General features: G+C 37.6%; 1 protein-coding gene across 1 annotated transcript in view; it reads left to right on the top strand.

Moving 5' to 3' along the window:
• The window catches only part of LOC150090923 (uncharacterized), a 57,045-nt gene that overhangs the window by 12,608 nt on the left and 25,312 nt on the right, over positions 1-19,125 (top strand). Inside the window, exons 3-4 of the mRNA XM_090380687.1 lie at positions 6,323-6,414; positions 11,659-12,026. Coding sequence (XP_090236813.1) covers positions 6,323-6,414; positions 11,659-12,026 — 460 coding nt within the window. The remainder of the gene's footprint in view (positions 1-6,322; positions 6,415-11,658; positions 12,027-19,125) is intronic.

Below are 19,125 nucleotides of genomic sequence, written 5' to 3'. Positions count from 1 at the left end.
TCTTTCTCTTGCAGAACAATGTTCTCCTGGTTTCAAAGAAGAGAGTGAATCTTGGTGTTAGTTGACATCTGAGGTCCTCATAGTGGTCACACTCATAAACCAGGTGCTCCCAGAACTCCTCCTGTCCACAGGAGCACTGTGGAATAGTTGAGATTCCAAAGTCATATAGTCTCTTTCTAAATGAGCCGTGTCAATAGGTAGATGGTTTTAGAGTCCATGTGAAAACCAGGCTGGGGAGAGTGGATAAACTTGTTAGACTTCCAGTACAAACCTCTTAGTAATGGAGCCTTTGTTAGTGTGGTGTAGCGATTTTGCCATAGTGATTTCACTTGTTGTGCAATCTGTATGTTCTCCACGGTTTTGGAATTTGCTGGGACTGTGGTGAATCCTATCCCATATAGGATAGGATTCACCACAGACCCTATTTTTCCTTTGGAATGTTGGTATATCAACCCCCAGCATGCAATCTCCAAGTCCAGGAGAAGGCATCCTGCTAGGACTTGGAGTGCATGGGTGCTCACAGTGCAGCAAGCTCGTGTCGTTATGAGTAATATCGATCGGTGTGTCATCTCCAGTTTTTTCTTGTTGACAGCTGTTGCTAGTCTCTGTGTACCAGGCCTCAGCTGTATGTGCTAGTGCTGAGATAAAGAATGCCTTATAGAGGACCCAAAGGGCCCCTCTTCTTCAGGCCCAAGTCTTTCCTGGTGACTCTGGCCGGCTCGCATATCTTATTTTTGTTCTCAGGTAGCAGAGATGTGATGTTAAGCTGAGGTTTCTTCAAGTATCACTCAGAGGTATTTTATTTCTGTTAGCAACTTAATGGTTTTCCTGTTTTATCTTAATCTGCAGAGGTCTTCTAGAGTCAAGAAATACTCTGAGAAGTATTGAACTTGTTTTATCTGAGGAGATTTGCACTAGCCCATTTTTACAGGTTGCTAGTGGCTCGGTTTGCTGTGGTCTCCAGTCATGCCCGGCTTTCAGCCTGCAGCATCAGAACCAGGTCATCCAACATATGCCTGGGTTTTAACATTTGGAATATCCATATTAAGGAACTTGTCAGGGACTGGGTTCCACAAGAGCGGCTCCAGGACAGATCCCTGAGGGCAGCCCCTGTGGACCAGCCTAGAAACAGAGGCATATGGAGTGGTAACAGTGATTCACCTGTTTTCAAGATAGGATTTGAGGCATCGATATAAATCTCCTGTGATATGAGCCTTCCAGAACCTTGCCAGAACAGCAGGCCACCAGGGAGAATTAAAGGCTCCTGCCAAGTCAATCAATATTAGGAGGAAGTATTTTGTGTTGCAGTTTTTAGCTTTTTCAGTAATATTTTCCAGAGCCTCTACAGCCAAGCGCTCCTTCCTAAAGCCTTATTGATTAGGCGACATGAGGTTTGATTCTTGGAAGTGGTTTTCGATTCTCTGGTAGAGAAGGCACTAAAAGAGGTTGCTGAAGATTGACAGCATTGATACGACCCTGACATTCCTGTGGTTTCGTCGGATTTTTTAAGATACGTTTTCCACGAGGCCGGAAAGTGGCCAACCGAGAGACATCAGTTGAGAAGTTCCAATATTGTGTTCAGTATAGTTTTTACTGCCATCTTGAGCATCTCGGGCCCGATTTGATCTATACCAGGGGTCTTTCTATTTTTCATCCTCTCTGCCACTATGCTGAGCTCCATTGGTGAGAAGGGAGGTTCAACAGCCGTAGTTGTGTATGAGTTATTGTCCTTGCATAGTTTTCTTTGTTCCTGGGGTTTGAAGCTCGGTTGCAGGAAGGAAGATATGGTCCAAGATATTGGCTGTAGAGAATTTATAGAGGATATCTCGGTTGCCATTATGACTTCCCCTCTGTGGAGTTTTTTGTGATGACCTGATACACCACTCCCCAGGGGTCAGCATTTCCTTCTGTATTTACTAGGTTTTCCCATGAGGCTTTCTTTCTTTAGCTGTGTAGTCATTTCTGACCTCACGGTACTGTTGACATAGTACATCGACCTCTGCCTGTGGCCAGGATATATGCGCCCTCTGAAATGCCTTGCAGGTGCTATTTACCCCCTTCCAGAGATCTGTGAGCTCTGGCGCCCACCAAGGAACGGCTTTTAGGGAAGGAGTCTTCTTTTTGATGGCTATATCTGCCGCTTCTGTGATTAGTTTTGTTACCTCTCGCTGATGACGATCTAGGTTGAATTCATTGGGATGGAAGTTTTCTGCTTTCTCTATCAGCAGCTGCTTAAAATGTTTCCAATCTTGGTAATAGAAGTCATGTGACATGTTGAGTTTGAAGTGATCTGTGGAGATTGTAAGTCAACACTGTGATCTGAAGTGGCCCAGTGTTGTTGTACCTCCCAAGGAGAGAGGTGTCTTGCTATGGAATGGCTTTCTAGAGTTAGATTAATATTCGCTTCCCACATAGTGCTTGACTGACACAGATGCTTGACTGATTTTTTTCTGTTTAGGATGGATAGGTCACTGCTTGATATGTACTCCTCTGGGTGCTGGCCTTTGTTTGTTCCTCTCTGTTTTGGTGTCTCACTGTGCCAGGCAGGTGATCTGCAGTTTGCATCAAGGCCTAATATAAGTTTGGTGTTTGGTAGTTGTTACTGCAGATTCTGAAGATATTGTATTGCAGGGAGTATGTCTTCTCCTGGTTGAGCATAGATGGACACTACGTAAAATTCCCCTGGGGACGATGCTATATGGGTGCAGACTGCCCAGGTCATGCATAAGTCTTATCTTAGTTACAGTGAGATCAGGATTATAAACAGCGATGGCAGCTCATGGAGTGTCACCATCCACTTGGACAATTTTAAACTGTAGTGGATACCCTCTAACTTGATATTTATGTGTGTAGCACTCTTGTAGAAGAAGAAGTTTGTCTAACTTCTCTTTTGTTTTCTTAACTATCTGTGCTACGACCGCCTTGGAGTGTTGCACATTGTGTTGTGCTATCTTCGCCTTTAACATGTAGTAGTTGTTATTACTCTCCATAATTGATTCTCAATTGTTGCGCACCCTTGGCTTGAATGTAGACTGGGCATTTACTGTCCCTGATGGAATGATCTGATGGCAGCTTCGTGGCCCTACGGTTTGCACAAACCGGAGTTTCCGTTTTTTTAGGGCAGTTGTTATATTCATGCCCAGTGTTGGCACAACGGCCACAAGTGGGTTGCGATTGTTGCAGGTGTGAGTCGTGTGGCCAAAGTGACAACGCTGGAAGCATTTGGGAACAGCCACATGCTCTCTGAAGCGGTGGCTTCCCCAGTTTACATAAATTCTGGACTGTTGGCTTAGGATTCTCCAACTGGCCAGAGATGGTTCAATGATCCAGTTAGCAGAATTTCCATTTCTGAACTTCGTTTTATACCTTGGTATGATATGTTGTCATGGCTTTTCGCCGGCGGGTAGCTGACAGCAGTTTTTGGTTTTAGATCTCCTTCATAAGTTCTTCTGGGTTTATTGATGTTTAATATTAGTATGCTTGGCCCTTTTTCTTTCAGCTGTTCAGCTATCAGGCCTAAGGAGGATATTTTAGAATTTTGTAGCATTTCCCATAGATCTTCCTCTGTGTCAGTCTGTATTATAACTTCAACTTTTCTGGTGCCTCCGTAGCCAGGTGGGCAAGAGCAGCAGTGCGTAGCACACACTTCTTGATTAGACCGGGGTTTGAGCCCGTGACCACCAAATACGGAGGATGTGGAAAGGTCAGGGAATGACCACCACATATCCCCGGAGCAATATGGCCTTAGTTGCTAATGCTCCTAAAAAAAAAAAAAAAAAAAATCAAACCAAACCAATCTAATGTTTCTTGTTTTTCTGACAGATCTAATCTTTGTGTGATTGAAGTCATCCTCAAGCTTTTCAATTACTGTTTGTTTCACTTCCTCACTCGTTTTGTGGATTTTGTTTGACATTGGTTTCAATATTACTAGGTGTAGTTTGGTGATCAGAGTTTTCTTGGGGGCTATTCCAGTCCGACCTTCAGGACAGTTTCTATTGTAGCATTGATGTTGTTCTTCAGCACCTGTAAGTGGGAGCGTGCTGTGGCATGTTGTTTGCCCCACTGTTTTGGAGGACCTTCAATTTTGCTGTGGCAATTTGATTCTTGAGCTGGGTTTGTACCAGGATGGTCTCCATTTTCTTCCAAATGGAGATGATCTCCATTTGGAAGAAAATGGAGAACAGTGGTGATCCTGTTGGTTGGCTCCTTAAAGAGGCTCTTCAGGGCAGTTCTTTCTGGGAAAGCTGGGTCTATAGGGGTCTCTTGTGGTTTGCCTCATGGCTTTCCTGAGGCTTTGTCATTTTGGGTGGCAGTTTGCTCTGTGGATTCCTTGTTTTCACTGTGGGGGGTGAGTCTCCCTATCAGTGTTTGGTGCAATATATTTCTTGTACTTCCTCTTGGAGATGGAAGCTCCAGATTGCGTGGATTCAGTGTCCTCGTACAGTCCACTATGACTGGGTCGTCACTGTGAGCATTCTGTGACATAGACACTCCTGAATTTCCTGATATCTCTTCCTTTTCCATCATTTTCGTGTTATCTAGTTCATTTCGGATAACCGAGTTTGTATTGTTTTCATTCAAGAGAGGAATGAAAAGGACGACGAATGATGCTAGCTAGGTGTTTGTAGTGCAGTTATTAGCCTTGCATCAGAGCAGTAAGGTTTTGGACTATCTCCCTCCAAAAATAGTGGGGAGGGAAAGGTTCTTCAAAGATCAGCCCAGAAGGATACTGTTCATGTTTAGTATCATCCCCTGAATATCATTGTCCATGAAATTTCCTATTCAGATAGTTGGGGACAGTATTTTGAAATTGTGGAAGTGCACCATTCTGTTGAAAAGACATTGTATGATTAGGTATAATTTCATATCACGGAGAAGTGATATGAGGTGGTACATTTTATTTTTACCGGTAAGTGAATTAGATGAGGTGATTCTATTGTGTAGCCGGTAGTTCGTCTCACCTGACAATAACAGTGCAACTGAATCTGTAAGATCCAATAATTCCTCAAGAGGAGATTCCCATCCATACAGTTTTCCTGGCAAGTAAACAGCTTTCTGCAAGATGTGGTGACAATTTTCACCAATCCAGTAAACAATTGTGACGATTCAAAGGTTCATTTAGTTTGAATGCTGCTTCATTTGACCAAACAATGGCATCCTCAAAACTGTTGATTTTGCCATTTTTATGACAGTACCACTCAAAATTTTATTCGTTGATTTGGATTATCTTCCTTCATTACGTGCAGTAATCTAGTTTTAAAAATCTTCAACTTTGTCCTTTAAGATTCTTTATAGCACTCGATTGACTCATTTGCAGTTCTTTTGAACACTGTTTTGTTGAGTTTTGTGGAAAACTTTAAAGTGCAATCCAGACATCTTCAGTGTTTATGATACGTTTTGATGTCCTTTTCCTGCTTGTCTTTTTGCAGTTTTTGGCAGAATTTTTTATTTATTTATTATTTTTTTTGTGTGAATAGAAGTTCATCATAAAACAACTGGTAGACGATTAATTATTTGGAACTTAAAAGTATAAAAGAAATTATCTGCTCTAAGACCTGTGTAGTAAACTGCCAAAAAAAATCAAATGTTAAAATTTTGCATTCTAAGCAGTTTCCCTGTATTTTTAAATTTTCCTAAAAGAAGCACATCATTGATGTTGATAATGACATTATAAAAAAAACTGAGATGAGGAAAAAATAGGGAATTACAATGAAGCCTCCAGCTTTTTAAAAAAAGAAAAGTGCACATTTAACTTAAGAGTTTACATTATATGAGTTCTCATAACAAAGGAACTTTAAACTGTGTACAGAAGTGATATCAGTAGTAATTTTTATAGTTTAATCATTCTTGGTTATTTGCATCACAGAGTAACATGAATTTGTTTATGTTTGCAAATTGTGTAACAGCAACTTATTTAAATGTGTAAAACAGTATCTCCTGTTTCATAGTTTTGAACCTTTTCAGATGTACTAAGTCTCTGTCTGTCTGTCTGTCATGAGTTTACATTATATGAGTTCTCATAACAAAGGAACTTTAAACTGTAGAGAAGTGATATCAATAGTAATTTTTATAGTTTAATCATTCTTGGTTATTTGCATCACAGAGTAACATGAATTTGTTTGTTTGCAAATTGTGTAACAGCAACTTATTTAAATGTGTAAAACAGTATCTCCTGTTTCATAGTTTTGAACCTTTTCAGATGTACTAAGTCTCTCTCTCTGTGTAATTCTTATTGTGTCTACCACTACTCTCAGAAATGTTAAATGGAAATTAATTATGTAAGGAATTATAAAAGAACCAATGATGAATCTGTTATATTTAGGATCATTTAGGAGAAACACCTTTGCATAAGGCAGCCAGATTCAATCGTGGAGACTGTGTAAGCCTGATACTAGCTGTTGGAGCAAATACAAGGTTAGTGAATTATAAAAAAAATAAAATTTCAGCTTTGAAGGGGAGGGGAATCCAAATTTCCCAGGATAGTCATATTTCCTTATGAAAAATTATGGTGGATTAGTCATCTGAAAGTATTATTTTGAATTCTGTTAAAGAATAACAGCTTCTGTTTTTATTAGACAGGCTTTTAGCTTGACCTTGTGTTTTATTAAATAAAATTTCATATAATAATTAAATTTTATATTGGCTGTCCCTGATTGACTTGAGGCTTAATGCGCTGAACTATATAAATTTGCTTTGTGCTTCTGGCTGGCATCCTGAATCATTGGGAGCTAAATCGCAACTGGGTTTGTAAGGTGCTGCACTTATGGGGAGCTCTGATCTCCCACCAATGAGGTGTTCACTAAAATAGTGTGTTTTTTTTTGTGTGGCACCACATTACAAATAAATAGTATTTGTGCTTTCTTTGAAGAAGTGCAGTTTGTTGTGCTGTGGCAACTCATTTGTGTTACTGATTTACTTTGTTATTTATTTTGATTTTTTACTATACTTCACCTATTCTAAGCCATGAACTAGGTTTGTTATTTGAAAACTCCTTATTCAAGCAGTTATTCTCACATAAATATTGAGTTAATTGCAAGTTTATTTTTATATTAAAAACTAATCATTTTTGGATGTTATTTTTCCTTTTCTTGAAGATTATTTTTTAAAAATAAATTTTCCTTAAAGAAGCATGTACTTGATATTGATGATGACATTATTAAAAATTATAATTAAAATTCTTATTTTAATATATGAATAAATATTTTGTATGCTTGCCATAAAGTTAGTAATTATGTGAAGGTAGTTACTTTTGTAAGCAGGTCTGAATTGTTAATGGAACTTGGTTTATGATTTATAAGACAAATTTTATCATCTCTGTTGTTGAATAAAGAGTATATAAGTGTATCTTTAAGCTTTTATCGTAGTTACCTTAATAAACATAAAACCTAATACCTTAAATTATTTAAACTTTAACCATTGATCATTTATTTTCTCTTAAGAGTGATTGACTCTTCCACAAGGCAGTTGCCCACTATCATGAAGATCCTGTAGCATTAATTTTTTGTGAAAGTTTTCCAAGTTTTTGTAAAAAATAAACTGCACACATGAATACTTTTAAATATTAATTTATTATTTTAACATTGATAGTTTCATGTTAGATGATTATTATTATAATCAAAAATAATAATAATCATTATCTGAATCTCTTATGCCCAACAGATGTTTTGGTCACTGTCAGTACAAAGCAGCTCTTCTGGACTGATTTGTACTATCCATGTTACCAAGTTTCCTGGCGCCTCCGTAGCCAGGCGGGAAGGAGCAGCAGTGCGCAGCAGGACCGGGGTTCGAGCCCGTCACCACAAAAAAAGGAAGATGCGGAAAAGGTCAGGGAATGACCACCGCATATTCCCGTAGCAATATGGCCTTAGTTGCTAATGCTCCTAAAAAAAAAAAAAAAAAAAAACCAAGTTTCCTGATCGATCTTTAGTCCTGTTCCGAGTGAGTATTATTTTCTCCTTGCTTGATGCCATTGATCCACCTTCCTCTTGGTCTCTGTTTAGGTGGTCTCCATTTTCCCATCCCTTCTACTTACACATACCATCTTAAGTTTATTTATTTACCTTTGATTGGATATTTGTTACTCAAAGATTTTCTTGTTTCTTCATTGGTACTATGGTCTTCCCATTACTTTTGATCTGTTAGTTTTCCATTTATTTCTCTTAACACTCTCATTTATAAAAATTATAATTTTTGATTAACTTCTTTATTCTTACACAATTCTCAGTAGGTTAAAATAAGCTTAAAAACTGCCCTGACCTACCATTAATATACAGGCACCTGCATATCTACAATAATCTTTATTTACAGGAAAACTAACAACATATGTTGAAACCTTTAGCCTTTGTGAAGTTTCTAGTCTTCATGTAACATTCTCCACCAGTGTTTTGCAAATATCATCCAGTGTTTTCTGCCTTTGGGTATTCTCTCCTCACATGCATCTGATGATCCAATTCATCCTACAGGTTCTCTACAGGATTAAGATCAGGGCACTGGGAGGAACAGCCCAACTTTTTGATGCTCATGTTGTGATGGTGTCCATCAAAACATGCCTGCTGAAACAAGTATGGACCTGCTCTGATGTGCTGCCACAACATAGGTAACACATTATTGCCCAGGATGTCTATATAGATCCTAGCATTCATGGTGTTTCCAAAGCCAACCTCCCAGGCCTGTGAAAAACAGACCTGGACCATCATGCTACCTCCACCAAACTTCATTGCTGGAATGATGCAGTATGGCAAGTACAGTCACTCCTCGTATAGCACGATAGTTGTGTTCCTAGAAACCCTCGTGCAATGCAAAATCGTGCAATATAAACAACAGGCCCTATGGGAAAAATAGGGTTAGGTGCCGACCACCCAAGATTGAACACACATTTGTAACCAAAACATTACCAAACACAATAAATAATCGTAATAAAATACTTACGTATTTTATAACGATTAAAATACGTAATAAAAAATATTTTTTATTATATTATATTATTATTATTATAATATAATAAAAAATACGTATTTTTTACAATTAGTAAATTAATAAGAGGAGTTTACCTCAATATAGTACGTAGAACACTTCCGTGTGATACCCTCCAGAAATTAAAACGGAAAAAACGAAAAAATCGACAACTTACCGGTACATTAAAGTAAAATATGACGGGTTATCCCATTAACACAATAAATCGAATTAGGGTACAAGCTAAGGATAGGATACAAAATACTACACCAAGCAACAATAGTAATATCAAAAAATACTTTATTTCTGTCCCATATGTTGAACAGTGGCACAAACAGTTTAACAGATTCTTTAAAGATACCGAATTTAAAATTATAGCTAGGCCTATACGGAAGTTACACACTATATTGAACAATCGCTCGGTTCTTTCCGCATTCGCAACACAAATTAATGATCTGGTATACAACATTTCTTGTGGTGATTGCGACTCGTCTTACCAATGTTCGACGCGGTTTTCTCTTAATATTCGTGTAAATCAACACGAAGCCTCAGTTCGTGCTTCTCGTTCAGCAGCGTCAGAATTAGCCTTTCATGCCATTAACGAAAAACATACTTTTTTATTTAACGAGGCCAAAATACTTAACGTTCATCGTAATTATACGCGACTATTAATTGCAGAAACCGTTGAAATTAAATTACACGAGAATTCTGTTAATGTTCGGCGGCCATATTTGATCTCCAATGCGTGGACCTTTACGCGCATGCTCGAAGACATATAATCACTATTTAAGTTGCAGGTTTAGCCTGATTCGGTAATTTTCATTCCTGTGATCACGACAGTCGGTTGAAAAGCATTGTCAGCTTCAGGAAGGAAAATCGTTTTGAATATTTTCGTTAGATTCTTTTAATTGCGTTAATTTGAATTTTAATTGTTTTAAATTGATTTTGAATTGTGTTAAATTGATTATTTATATTAATTATTTATATTTTACTTTAATGTACCGGTAAGTTGTCGTTTTTTCGTTTTTTCCGTTTTAATTTCTGGAGGGTATCATACGGAAGTGTTCTACGTACTATATTGAGGTAAATTCCTCTTATTAATTTACTAATATTATTATCAACGTAGAACATATTGAGTATTACACCTCTGACTCATACTATCTAAGTATTTTTTACAAATAAAATACTTACGTATTTTATTACAACTATTACATGATAAAATGTTGCTAATGCTTTTGCTTCTATCGTAAGAAAACTTGGTTTTTTGTTTGATTTTCTATCCAAACAGATGACAGCCGTTCCATCTCTTACAATTCTTTGTGTCTTAATCTAATGGATTTTAATTCCACTTTGAGTTGTTCCCGCTATGAAAGTTGTTTATTTTCTCTGCATTCTTTGTAATTCTCAGCGTTGCCTCATTTAGGTCTGTAGCACGTGCAATATCACATGGTCTTTCATTTCACTCAAAGCATTTCACAATTTCATATTTTTTCTCTATCGACAGAGGCAGACTGGCCATAAGCCTTACCGGGAAACCCCAGTGGGCCAGAGGCCAGTGTAATTTTGGCCATAAACCATAGTATGAGGCCACTAAATTTTCCCGGGTAAGAATTTTTGACCCAATCCACCTCTGTTTATCGATATTGCTTTTCTTTTTCACTCTGAATCTGCAGTGTCTTCACCAGGATTCTTCCTTTTCACACCTTTTAAGTATTTTACTCATTTAGGGAATAAAGCACAATTACAAAACGAGGAGGCACACTTGATACACAAACAAAGCTGTGCACGTGTAGCAACTGAATAAACAACACCGTAAAGGCAGAGATACACTATTAACACCTCACATTTTACTAAAGCACATTTCTAGGGATTACTACCATAAAACAATAAAAACAATTTCCAGTTGCGTTTCTGCTAGTGGAATCTGTTATAAACTGGTAGTAAACTCGATCTAATTGCATTTGTGATTATACCGATAGCTGGAATTGTGATGGTTTTTACTTTATTATGGTGAAATGTGTTTCCCCTTCACTGATTAAAAAAAAAAAAAAAAAAACATAAATACAGTTTCAGAATATTCTCTTCATTCCTATTGTGTTGCGTTCGGTTAGGGTGATTCTGCGTTTGACTGCCATTTCTTGAAAACACAAAGGCGAAACATGCATAAGCGAATTCGGTTCGTGTTATATCAGATACCGTTCCCCTATTTATAAATCGTGTATGATCGAATTCGTGTAATGTAAACACGTGTTATACGAGGACTGACTGTAGTTTTCTCTAGTCACCTGCAATGTCCAGATATAACTGTCAAACTGGTAGAACATTTACTGTGACCTGTCACTCCAAAGCAAAGCTTTCCATTGGGCTATGATTCAAGAATGGCTGGCCTTACAGCATGTGGCATTAGTGGGGTGATTAGTGGCTTGTGGAGCTGTGACCATGGTAACCTCTATCATGCCATGTCTTTCATTCTCAGCTGTTGTTGATGTCTTAATTATTTCACTGAGGGCCTCAGTGTTCTGTGATGTTGACCTGCATTCTGAGTGGACAAATCTTTTTAACTTTCCTATTTTATTCAGAGAATCACAGAATTCTAAATATCACAGAATATTTAGAATTCTGTGATCTACTTGTTTACATATGTTATGAAAGCATATTTTATGTCAGCTAAATATTTTTTTGTTTTGGGTTTTTTTTTAAACTCAGGTTGCTTAATAATGATGGGCAGACTCCGTATCAGGTAGCTCTATCTAACAACAGTTTTTCAGTTATGTTTGTGCTGGCTGCTCTAGAAGTTCCTTTAACAGAAACTGTTCCTTGGATACGAAAAAACAACATTAAAGAAGTTTTCCAGTATCTTTGTTCCAAGAAAGATGCGTTTTCAATAAAAGAGTGCATTCAGATGATATATGATGAAATTAGCAATATGTTCTCCTTATCCATTAATAGTACTGTAAAAGAGAGCAGAAACGTCAAGCCTTCTTTGGATCTTTCAAGTGCATTTCAAAGGAAGCGATATCAAGAATTCACCGAAATTTCAAATAATGGGAAGCGGGCCAAAATTGAAAATGAAGGTAAGCAAAACAGAATTCTTACTGTGAAGGATAGAGGTATTATTTAATGTAAGTTTCATAATATTAAACACATGTTTATTTTTATTGCTGATTATGTAATGTTTTATATCAAACTTCCTTTTATGACTATTGGCCCCGAGTGCCCAAGCGATAGTGCCCAAGCGATATTTTGTGCGATACATAGCGTTCTTTCTCAGCGGATTAGTTATATTTATTTTCCAGTGTCACTATTCTTCTTGTTTTCCTTAAGTGATTCTTTACTTAAAAGCTTTGAAGTAGAATCCAGAAAGGAAATACACCCTTCTTTCCTTGTGTGTATATATATATATATATATATATATAATCCGTACTAACCTAACTAAACCTCTAAACCGCTTGGTCACTGGTGGCACCGCTCCTGCCTCCACGTGGCGGGGCTGGAAACCTGGGAGGAGAAAAACACTCTCCCGGGGCAAAAAGGAGCAAAGATGGACATAAATAGACATGCCACTTATGGATCTCATGATCCAGATCTCTCAAACAGAAAAGACTTAAATGCAGGAAATGCAAAACGGCAGAAAAAAGAAGGAACAGAAACCCCTGCTCCTCTTTTTTTGATACTGCATTCTTTGACTGACAATCCTTTGAGTAAGCTCTCCCCATTCTTAATACAGAAATGTCTTGAGAATGTGGCGGGCCCACCAAAAATGGTTAGAAGATTAAAATCCGGAGACCTTCTAGTGGAGATGAACGAGAATAAACACTCGGAAAAACTATTAAAAATATCGACTTTTGGTGGAATTCCCACAAAGGTTACCCCACATGCCACCTTAAACTCCTCTAAAGGGGTAATAGCCGAGTGGGATCTCCTTAACGTATCTGAGAAGGAAATCGTTCAGGAATTAGGCGATCAAAATGTAATAAATGCCAAAAGGATAGTCATTAAGAAAGATGGGGTTCTTACTCCTACCCGAACGGTCATTCTTACATTTAAAACACCAATTTTACCAACAACTGTTAAAGCTGGATATTTAAGGTGCAAAATTCGACCTTATATTCCAAACCCAGTCCGGTGTTTTAAATGCCAAAAATTTGGACACTCACAAGCAGTCTGCAGGGGTGTAACCACCTGTGCCTCCTGTGGTTCAAAAGAGCATGTTCACACAGACTGCCCCAATGAAATACAAAGCTGCCCAAACTGTAAGGGGAATCATTCAGCATTTTCAAAGGAGTGCATCCAGTGGCAGACTGAAAAGAATATACAAAAGTACAAAGTGGAACACAAGGTGCCATACCAAGAAGCAAAAAGACATTGTTTAATTTCAAATAAATTGCCATCTTATTCTTCAGTTGTAAAAAAGCAACGATCCATAACAGTACAAACAGATTGTTCAGTTCCGCCAAGCATCTCAATTTCTGATTGGGCCAGGTCAGTCCTCTCTACACCAAAAGAACAGCCTACCCAACAGCAATCAACTCATTCGGTAAACACACCATTGACAATACCGCCAGATAAAAATTCTGTACAACAGCCAGTTAATCAAACAAGCTCTGAAAGAAATAATCAAAAAACCAGTACTGATACCATGGACATAGATAGAAATTCACACCGAGATAAACCACTTCTTGAACTTCATGCGGAAGAGGAGGACATGGACGTCACTAGGCCAAATTTCCCAAAAAGGGAAAAAAGACTAGACAGGCGCAAACAGACCACATCCCGTAAGCAAGCAGACACACCCGATAATCCTCAATAATGCACAAAATCATTCAATGGAATTGTCGCGGACTCAGAGCTAACTTAGACGATGTTTATGACTTAATTACCGAATATAAGCCTGCTGTTCTTTGTCTACAGGAAACAAACTTGACCCCTAAAATAACTATGAGCATAAAACATCATATAATGCTTAGAAAGGATAGGAACGATTCTAATACAGCACATGGAGGTGTAGCATTGCTAGTAAACTCCAGAACTCCTTTCAGACCAGTCCCACTGCAAACAACTTTAGAAGCAATTGCTGCTAGAGTTATGGTTAAGATAGCGGTAACAGTTGTTTCCATATACCTTTCGCCAAACTATTCATACTCTCTAGCAGATTTGAATGATTTAGTTACTCAGCTGCCACCACCTTTCTGTATCTTGGGTGACTGGAATGGGCATCACCCCTTATGGGGTTCCTCGCACCTTGATAAGAGAGGTCAGTTAATTGAAAAATTTCTTGAAAGGCACAACTTAACATTATTAAACAATAGGACTCACACGTGCGTGCATCTTTCCTCAAGATCAACTTCTGCAATTGATCTTTCAATATGCTCGCCAAACCTCCTTCCTCTGATTGATTGGACGGTCACTGATAACCTGCGAAATAGTGACCACTTTCCAGTAATATGCACACTATCGGCTAACGCTCCTCCTCAAACTGAGATAAAAACTGTTTGGAAATTCGACAAAGCTAACTGGAAGAAATATCAAGAGCTGGCACATCTAGATATTTAGACTATCGAGACCCTCACCATTGACTCTGCTGTAACTTACATAACTCAGCAAATGATAGCAGCTGCAGAAACCAGTATACCCAGATCATCCATGAAAACTCGCTCCCACCCAAAAATATGGTGGAATGAAGCCTGTAGCAATGCGAAAAAAGAAAAGAATAGATACTGGAACTTATTTCTAAATACCCAACCACAGCTAACCTCATACAGTTCAAGAAAGCTAGAGCTAAATCTCGTCACATACAACGAATAAGCAAAAAAGAGACATGGTCTAAATATGCCTCCTCTATAAACAGGACCACAAATATCAGAACTGTTTGGAATAAAGTTCGAAGAATTAATGGAAAATATCCACCTATAACCACTCCGATAATATATCTAAAAGGCAAAGAAATCTGCAATCCTCCCGATATTTCTAATACATTAGGTGAAACCTTTGAAAAAATCTCCGCTGTAACCGCATTTGAGCCAAGTTTCCAGGCACATAAAATACAAGCAGAAAAATATAATCTCAATTTCAGTACTTCACGACAGCATCCATATAATGTACCCCTTACCATGGCAGAGTTACGTAGCACACTTGCAAGATCCAAAAATAGTGCTGCTGGCCCTGATGGAGTGTACTATGCCATGATATATCACTTGAGTGAAGAATCTCTTTCTGCTCTGCTAAAACTGTATAATAGAATCTTTGGCGAAGACTACTACCCTACCAGTTGGTGTCATTCTATCGTATTAGCTTTCCCAAAACCAGGAAAGGACCATTCAGATCCAGTAAATTACCGACCGATAGCGTTAACTAGTTGTATAGGAAAAGCATTAGAAAAAATAATTAATGCCAGATTGACATGGTTCCTAGAGACTGAATGCATTCTAAGTCAAAATCAATATGGATTTCGAAGAACTAGATCAACACTTGACCTTATGGTCAAAGCTGAAGGAAATATCCGAAATGCATTTCTCAGGAACGAACACCTAGTGATGATATGTCTTGACATCGAAAAAGCTTTTGATACAACCTGGCGGTATGGAATTCTTCACGATCTCTATGAATCCGGTATTCATGGTCATCTTCCAAAATTTATCCAGAACTTTTTGAGCAATAGGACCTTTCAGGTACGATTTCACTCTGCTCTCTCACAAACGTTTGTGCAAAAAGAGGGGGGGTCCCTCAAGGTTCTGTGCTTAGTGCCACGCTCTTCTCTCTCAGGATTAATTCCATTACAAAAGTTATTCCCAACACAGTTGAAACTTATCTGTATGCTGACGATCTGGCGATCTCAAGCCACTCACAAAACATGCGTTTCATTGAAAGGCAGCTTCAAGGTACAATTAACAAGCTTGTTCAGTGGGCCAAAAATAATGGATACAGACTTTCAAAACAAAAAACAACAGCAATTCATTTTTGCCGTAAACGGAATTTTCATCCAGATCCTGATTTACATCTTGATTCTCATCCAATTTCTTTTCAACAGAGTATTAGCTTTCTTGGACTAATTCTGGATAGAAAACTTAGTTTCTTAGAGCATATTAAACACATTCGTACAACCTGTCTAAAGAAGCTGAATCTCCTCAGGGCAATTTCCTCTATGTCATGGGGTGCAGATCGGTACATGCTGCTGCACTTATACCGGTCGCTCATAAGATCCAAACTAGACTATGGGTCACCTGCGTATGCCTCAGCCAGAGAAAGTGTATTAAAATGGCTCGACCCAGTACATCACAATGCCCTCCGAATTGCACTGGGAGCTTTTCGTACATCGCCAGTTCAGAGTCTCTATACAGAAGCACATGAACCACCCCTATTTCTTCGACGGCAAGCTCTGTTATTAAGTTATGCAGCAAAAATCAGAAGTTTCCCATATCATCCTATAAAACAGTATTTATTCACCCCAAAATGGCATAATTTGTACCAAAATAAACCTTTGCAGAATAAACCATGTGGCATTAGATTACAAAGCATAACTACGTGCAGCGAACTAAATATGAATGACATAATTCAAGATATTAGCACGGCTATGCCACCATGGCAAATACCCTTGGCCAATATTGACCAACATTTCCAACAATGGGGAAAGAATGCACTTCCAAATTTCAGTATTCAGCAGATCCATGCAACTCACTCTTTCAGTTCTCTAGTTTTACCCAAATTTACACTGACGGTTCCAAGACAGATAATAAAGTTGGAGCAGCTGCAGTTCTACCAAACAATACAATATCCCAGCAGCTCCCTTTGGAGTACAGTATTTACACTGCAGAACTGTATGCTATCCTGATGGCTCTAGACAATGTAAAACAGTCATTATATCCTCAAACTATTATCTACACCGATTCCTTAAGTGCTGTATCTGCTATTCAGTGTAAATTTCCTTCCAGTCATCCGTTTCTACAACAAATTCAAACCAAGTTAGCGCAGCTTCTTGCAAACAGGCAAAAATTAATTTTCTGTTGGATACCTGGGCACTCTGGAATCAGAGGAAACGAACAAGCGGATCTTGCAGCCAAGAACACCAGTCACATAAAATCAGACATGCAGATACCTTACACAGATTTAAAACGCATCATACATACCAATGTTAGAAAAAAATGGCTATCCATTTGGCAGGGAGAAAAGAGCAATAAGCTTTTTCAGATTAAAAAGGATCACAAGAAGTGGCTATCAAGCCTAAGAGGCAATAGAAAGGAAGAAGTAGTACTTGCTAGAATTTGAATAGGACATACTCACCTAACTCATAGTTATTTACTCACTCAGGATGACCCTCCACGATGCAGCAACTGTCAAACTCAACTCACTGTAAACCACTTGATCATTGAATGCCCATTATATCTGAGAGAACGAAAAACAGCTTTCTCTTCACATCTATATTCTTCTAATAAACTTACCTTACAACAGATTCTCGGAGACCGACAAGATATTAATGATGTTTTAACCTTCCTCAAATTGATAAACAAATATCACCTGATCTGAATCCTTTTATTTAATATAACAATCATGTATCAAATAAGATTGAAATAGGTGCATTATGGCCTTAGTAGCCCTTGCACCAATAAATCCAACAAACAACAACAACATTTTATGACTATTAATTTTTTTGTCCTTTTGGAAAATTGATTTGACTTAAGCTAAATCAATTTTTATTACTCAGAATGCAGACAAAATTCAATAAAAACTGTATTCAACATGAGCTTTCAATTAAAAATGATGCATAAAAATTTAATTTCTTTAAATTCTTACAACTAAATCATTATTGAAAGAAATCGTGAAAGGCATGGATGAAATAAATATAATAAAACATCATATTTATCTTTGGAAATGTAAGTGACAAACCAAAAAAAAAAAATTGATGAAAAAAAAATACTTGGTGAAATTACTAGGATAATTTTGTGTCAATTCCAAATAACAGAACAAATGATATTTGGTTATATGTTGGGTGAAAGAAATGACGTGCAAATTAATAATTAAAATTAGATTAAGTCAGTGAACAACACTTAACTATACATTTTGAAAGCAATGGTTTACTGTCTCTGTATAGTAAACTATTATTTATTACAGATGTTCCTGAACTGACTTGATAGCAGAACTCACTTTGGGATTCTGCTGTTGAGTCAGTGCAAAACACTAAATGCAATTGCCTTCAGAAACAGAAATGGTTTCCTTTTGAAAACTAGTCCATGCATCTATAGAAATGATACTTTTTTTATTTCGCTAATTTTTAATAGGACTTATTTCTATTATGCCAAATTACAGGGTGTCCGTAAATGATGTTTCCGATTTTGATATTTTTTTTATTCAGTATTACTTCAAGCTACACTCGTGAAACACATACCAGCCGAAAGATCAATTCAATAACTTTTATTAAAATTGGCACTCTACTGCCAGTCTTGCATTCTACCTGCTACACAATGCTACATTTACCAAAATGGCAACAGGGCCGGAGTAAGCATTCTGTTTTAGCATTTCATGCAACAAAATCCGTTCCAGTGCAGCGACAGTTTTGACAAAAGTACGGGAAGCCTCCAAGTGGTTCTTAATCTTTTTCAACTAACAGAACTAATGAAGTTTGAATAAGCATTTTAATTACTTGCCCTTTGGAAAATCAACATATTTGTATTTCAGTATGATAAAGAAGAATTTCATGTCATGCTTCCATTTCTTGACATAATTTTTTGAAAATTCGGTGATTTAAAGCATAGGATCTGATAAAGCTGACGACTTTTACTACAATTTTTAAAACTTAATTGAGTTTAGGTGGCAAAGTCTCTGATGCTAAAGCATGTCGATGTAACATATAGTGAGTTACGAGTTTGTGGAATTTCTTTTTTTACTAAACCAGCAAATCCAGAAGTATTTCCAAGCATTGCTGGTGCTCCATCTGTACAAATACTGCCAAGTTTTAATTTCCAGTCAAAATGTTGTTTTCCAAAAAAAAAATTTTCAACTTATTAAATACATCAATTATACGCCTTTTGTAGTTTCTTGGAGAGGTTCGCAAAATAAAAATTCTTCTTTGATGTTATTCATATGTTGGTAACGAACGAAAGCTAGAAGCTGACTACATTGAGAAATGTCTGTGGTTTCATCAAGTTGAATACTGAAAGGGGTATGCTATCGCTCTTAATT

The sequence above is a fragment of the Mastigoproctus giganteus genome, chromosome 1 (genome assembly GCF_048544385.1).
Source record: "Mastigoproctus giganteus isolate SK-2022 chromosome 1, ASM4854438v1, whole genome shotgun sequence".
In the NCBI taxonomy this organism is placed as follows: Eukaryota; Metazoa; Arthropoda; class Arachnida; order Uropygi; family Thelyphonidae; genus Mastigoproctus; species Mastigoproctus giganteus.
This window is presented reverse-complemented; position numbering and strand designations above follow the sequence as displayed.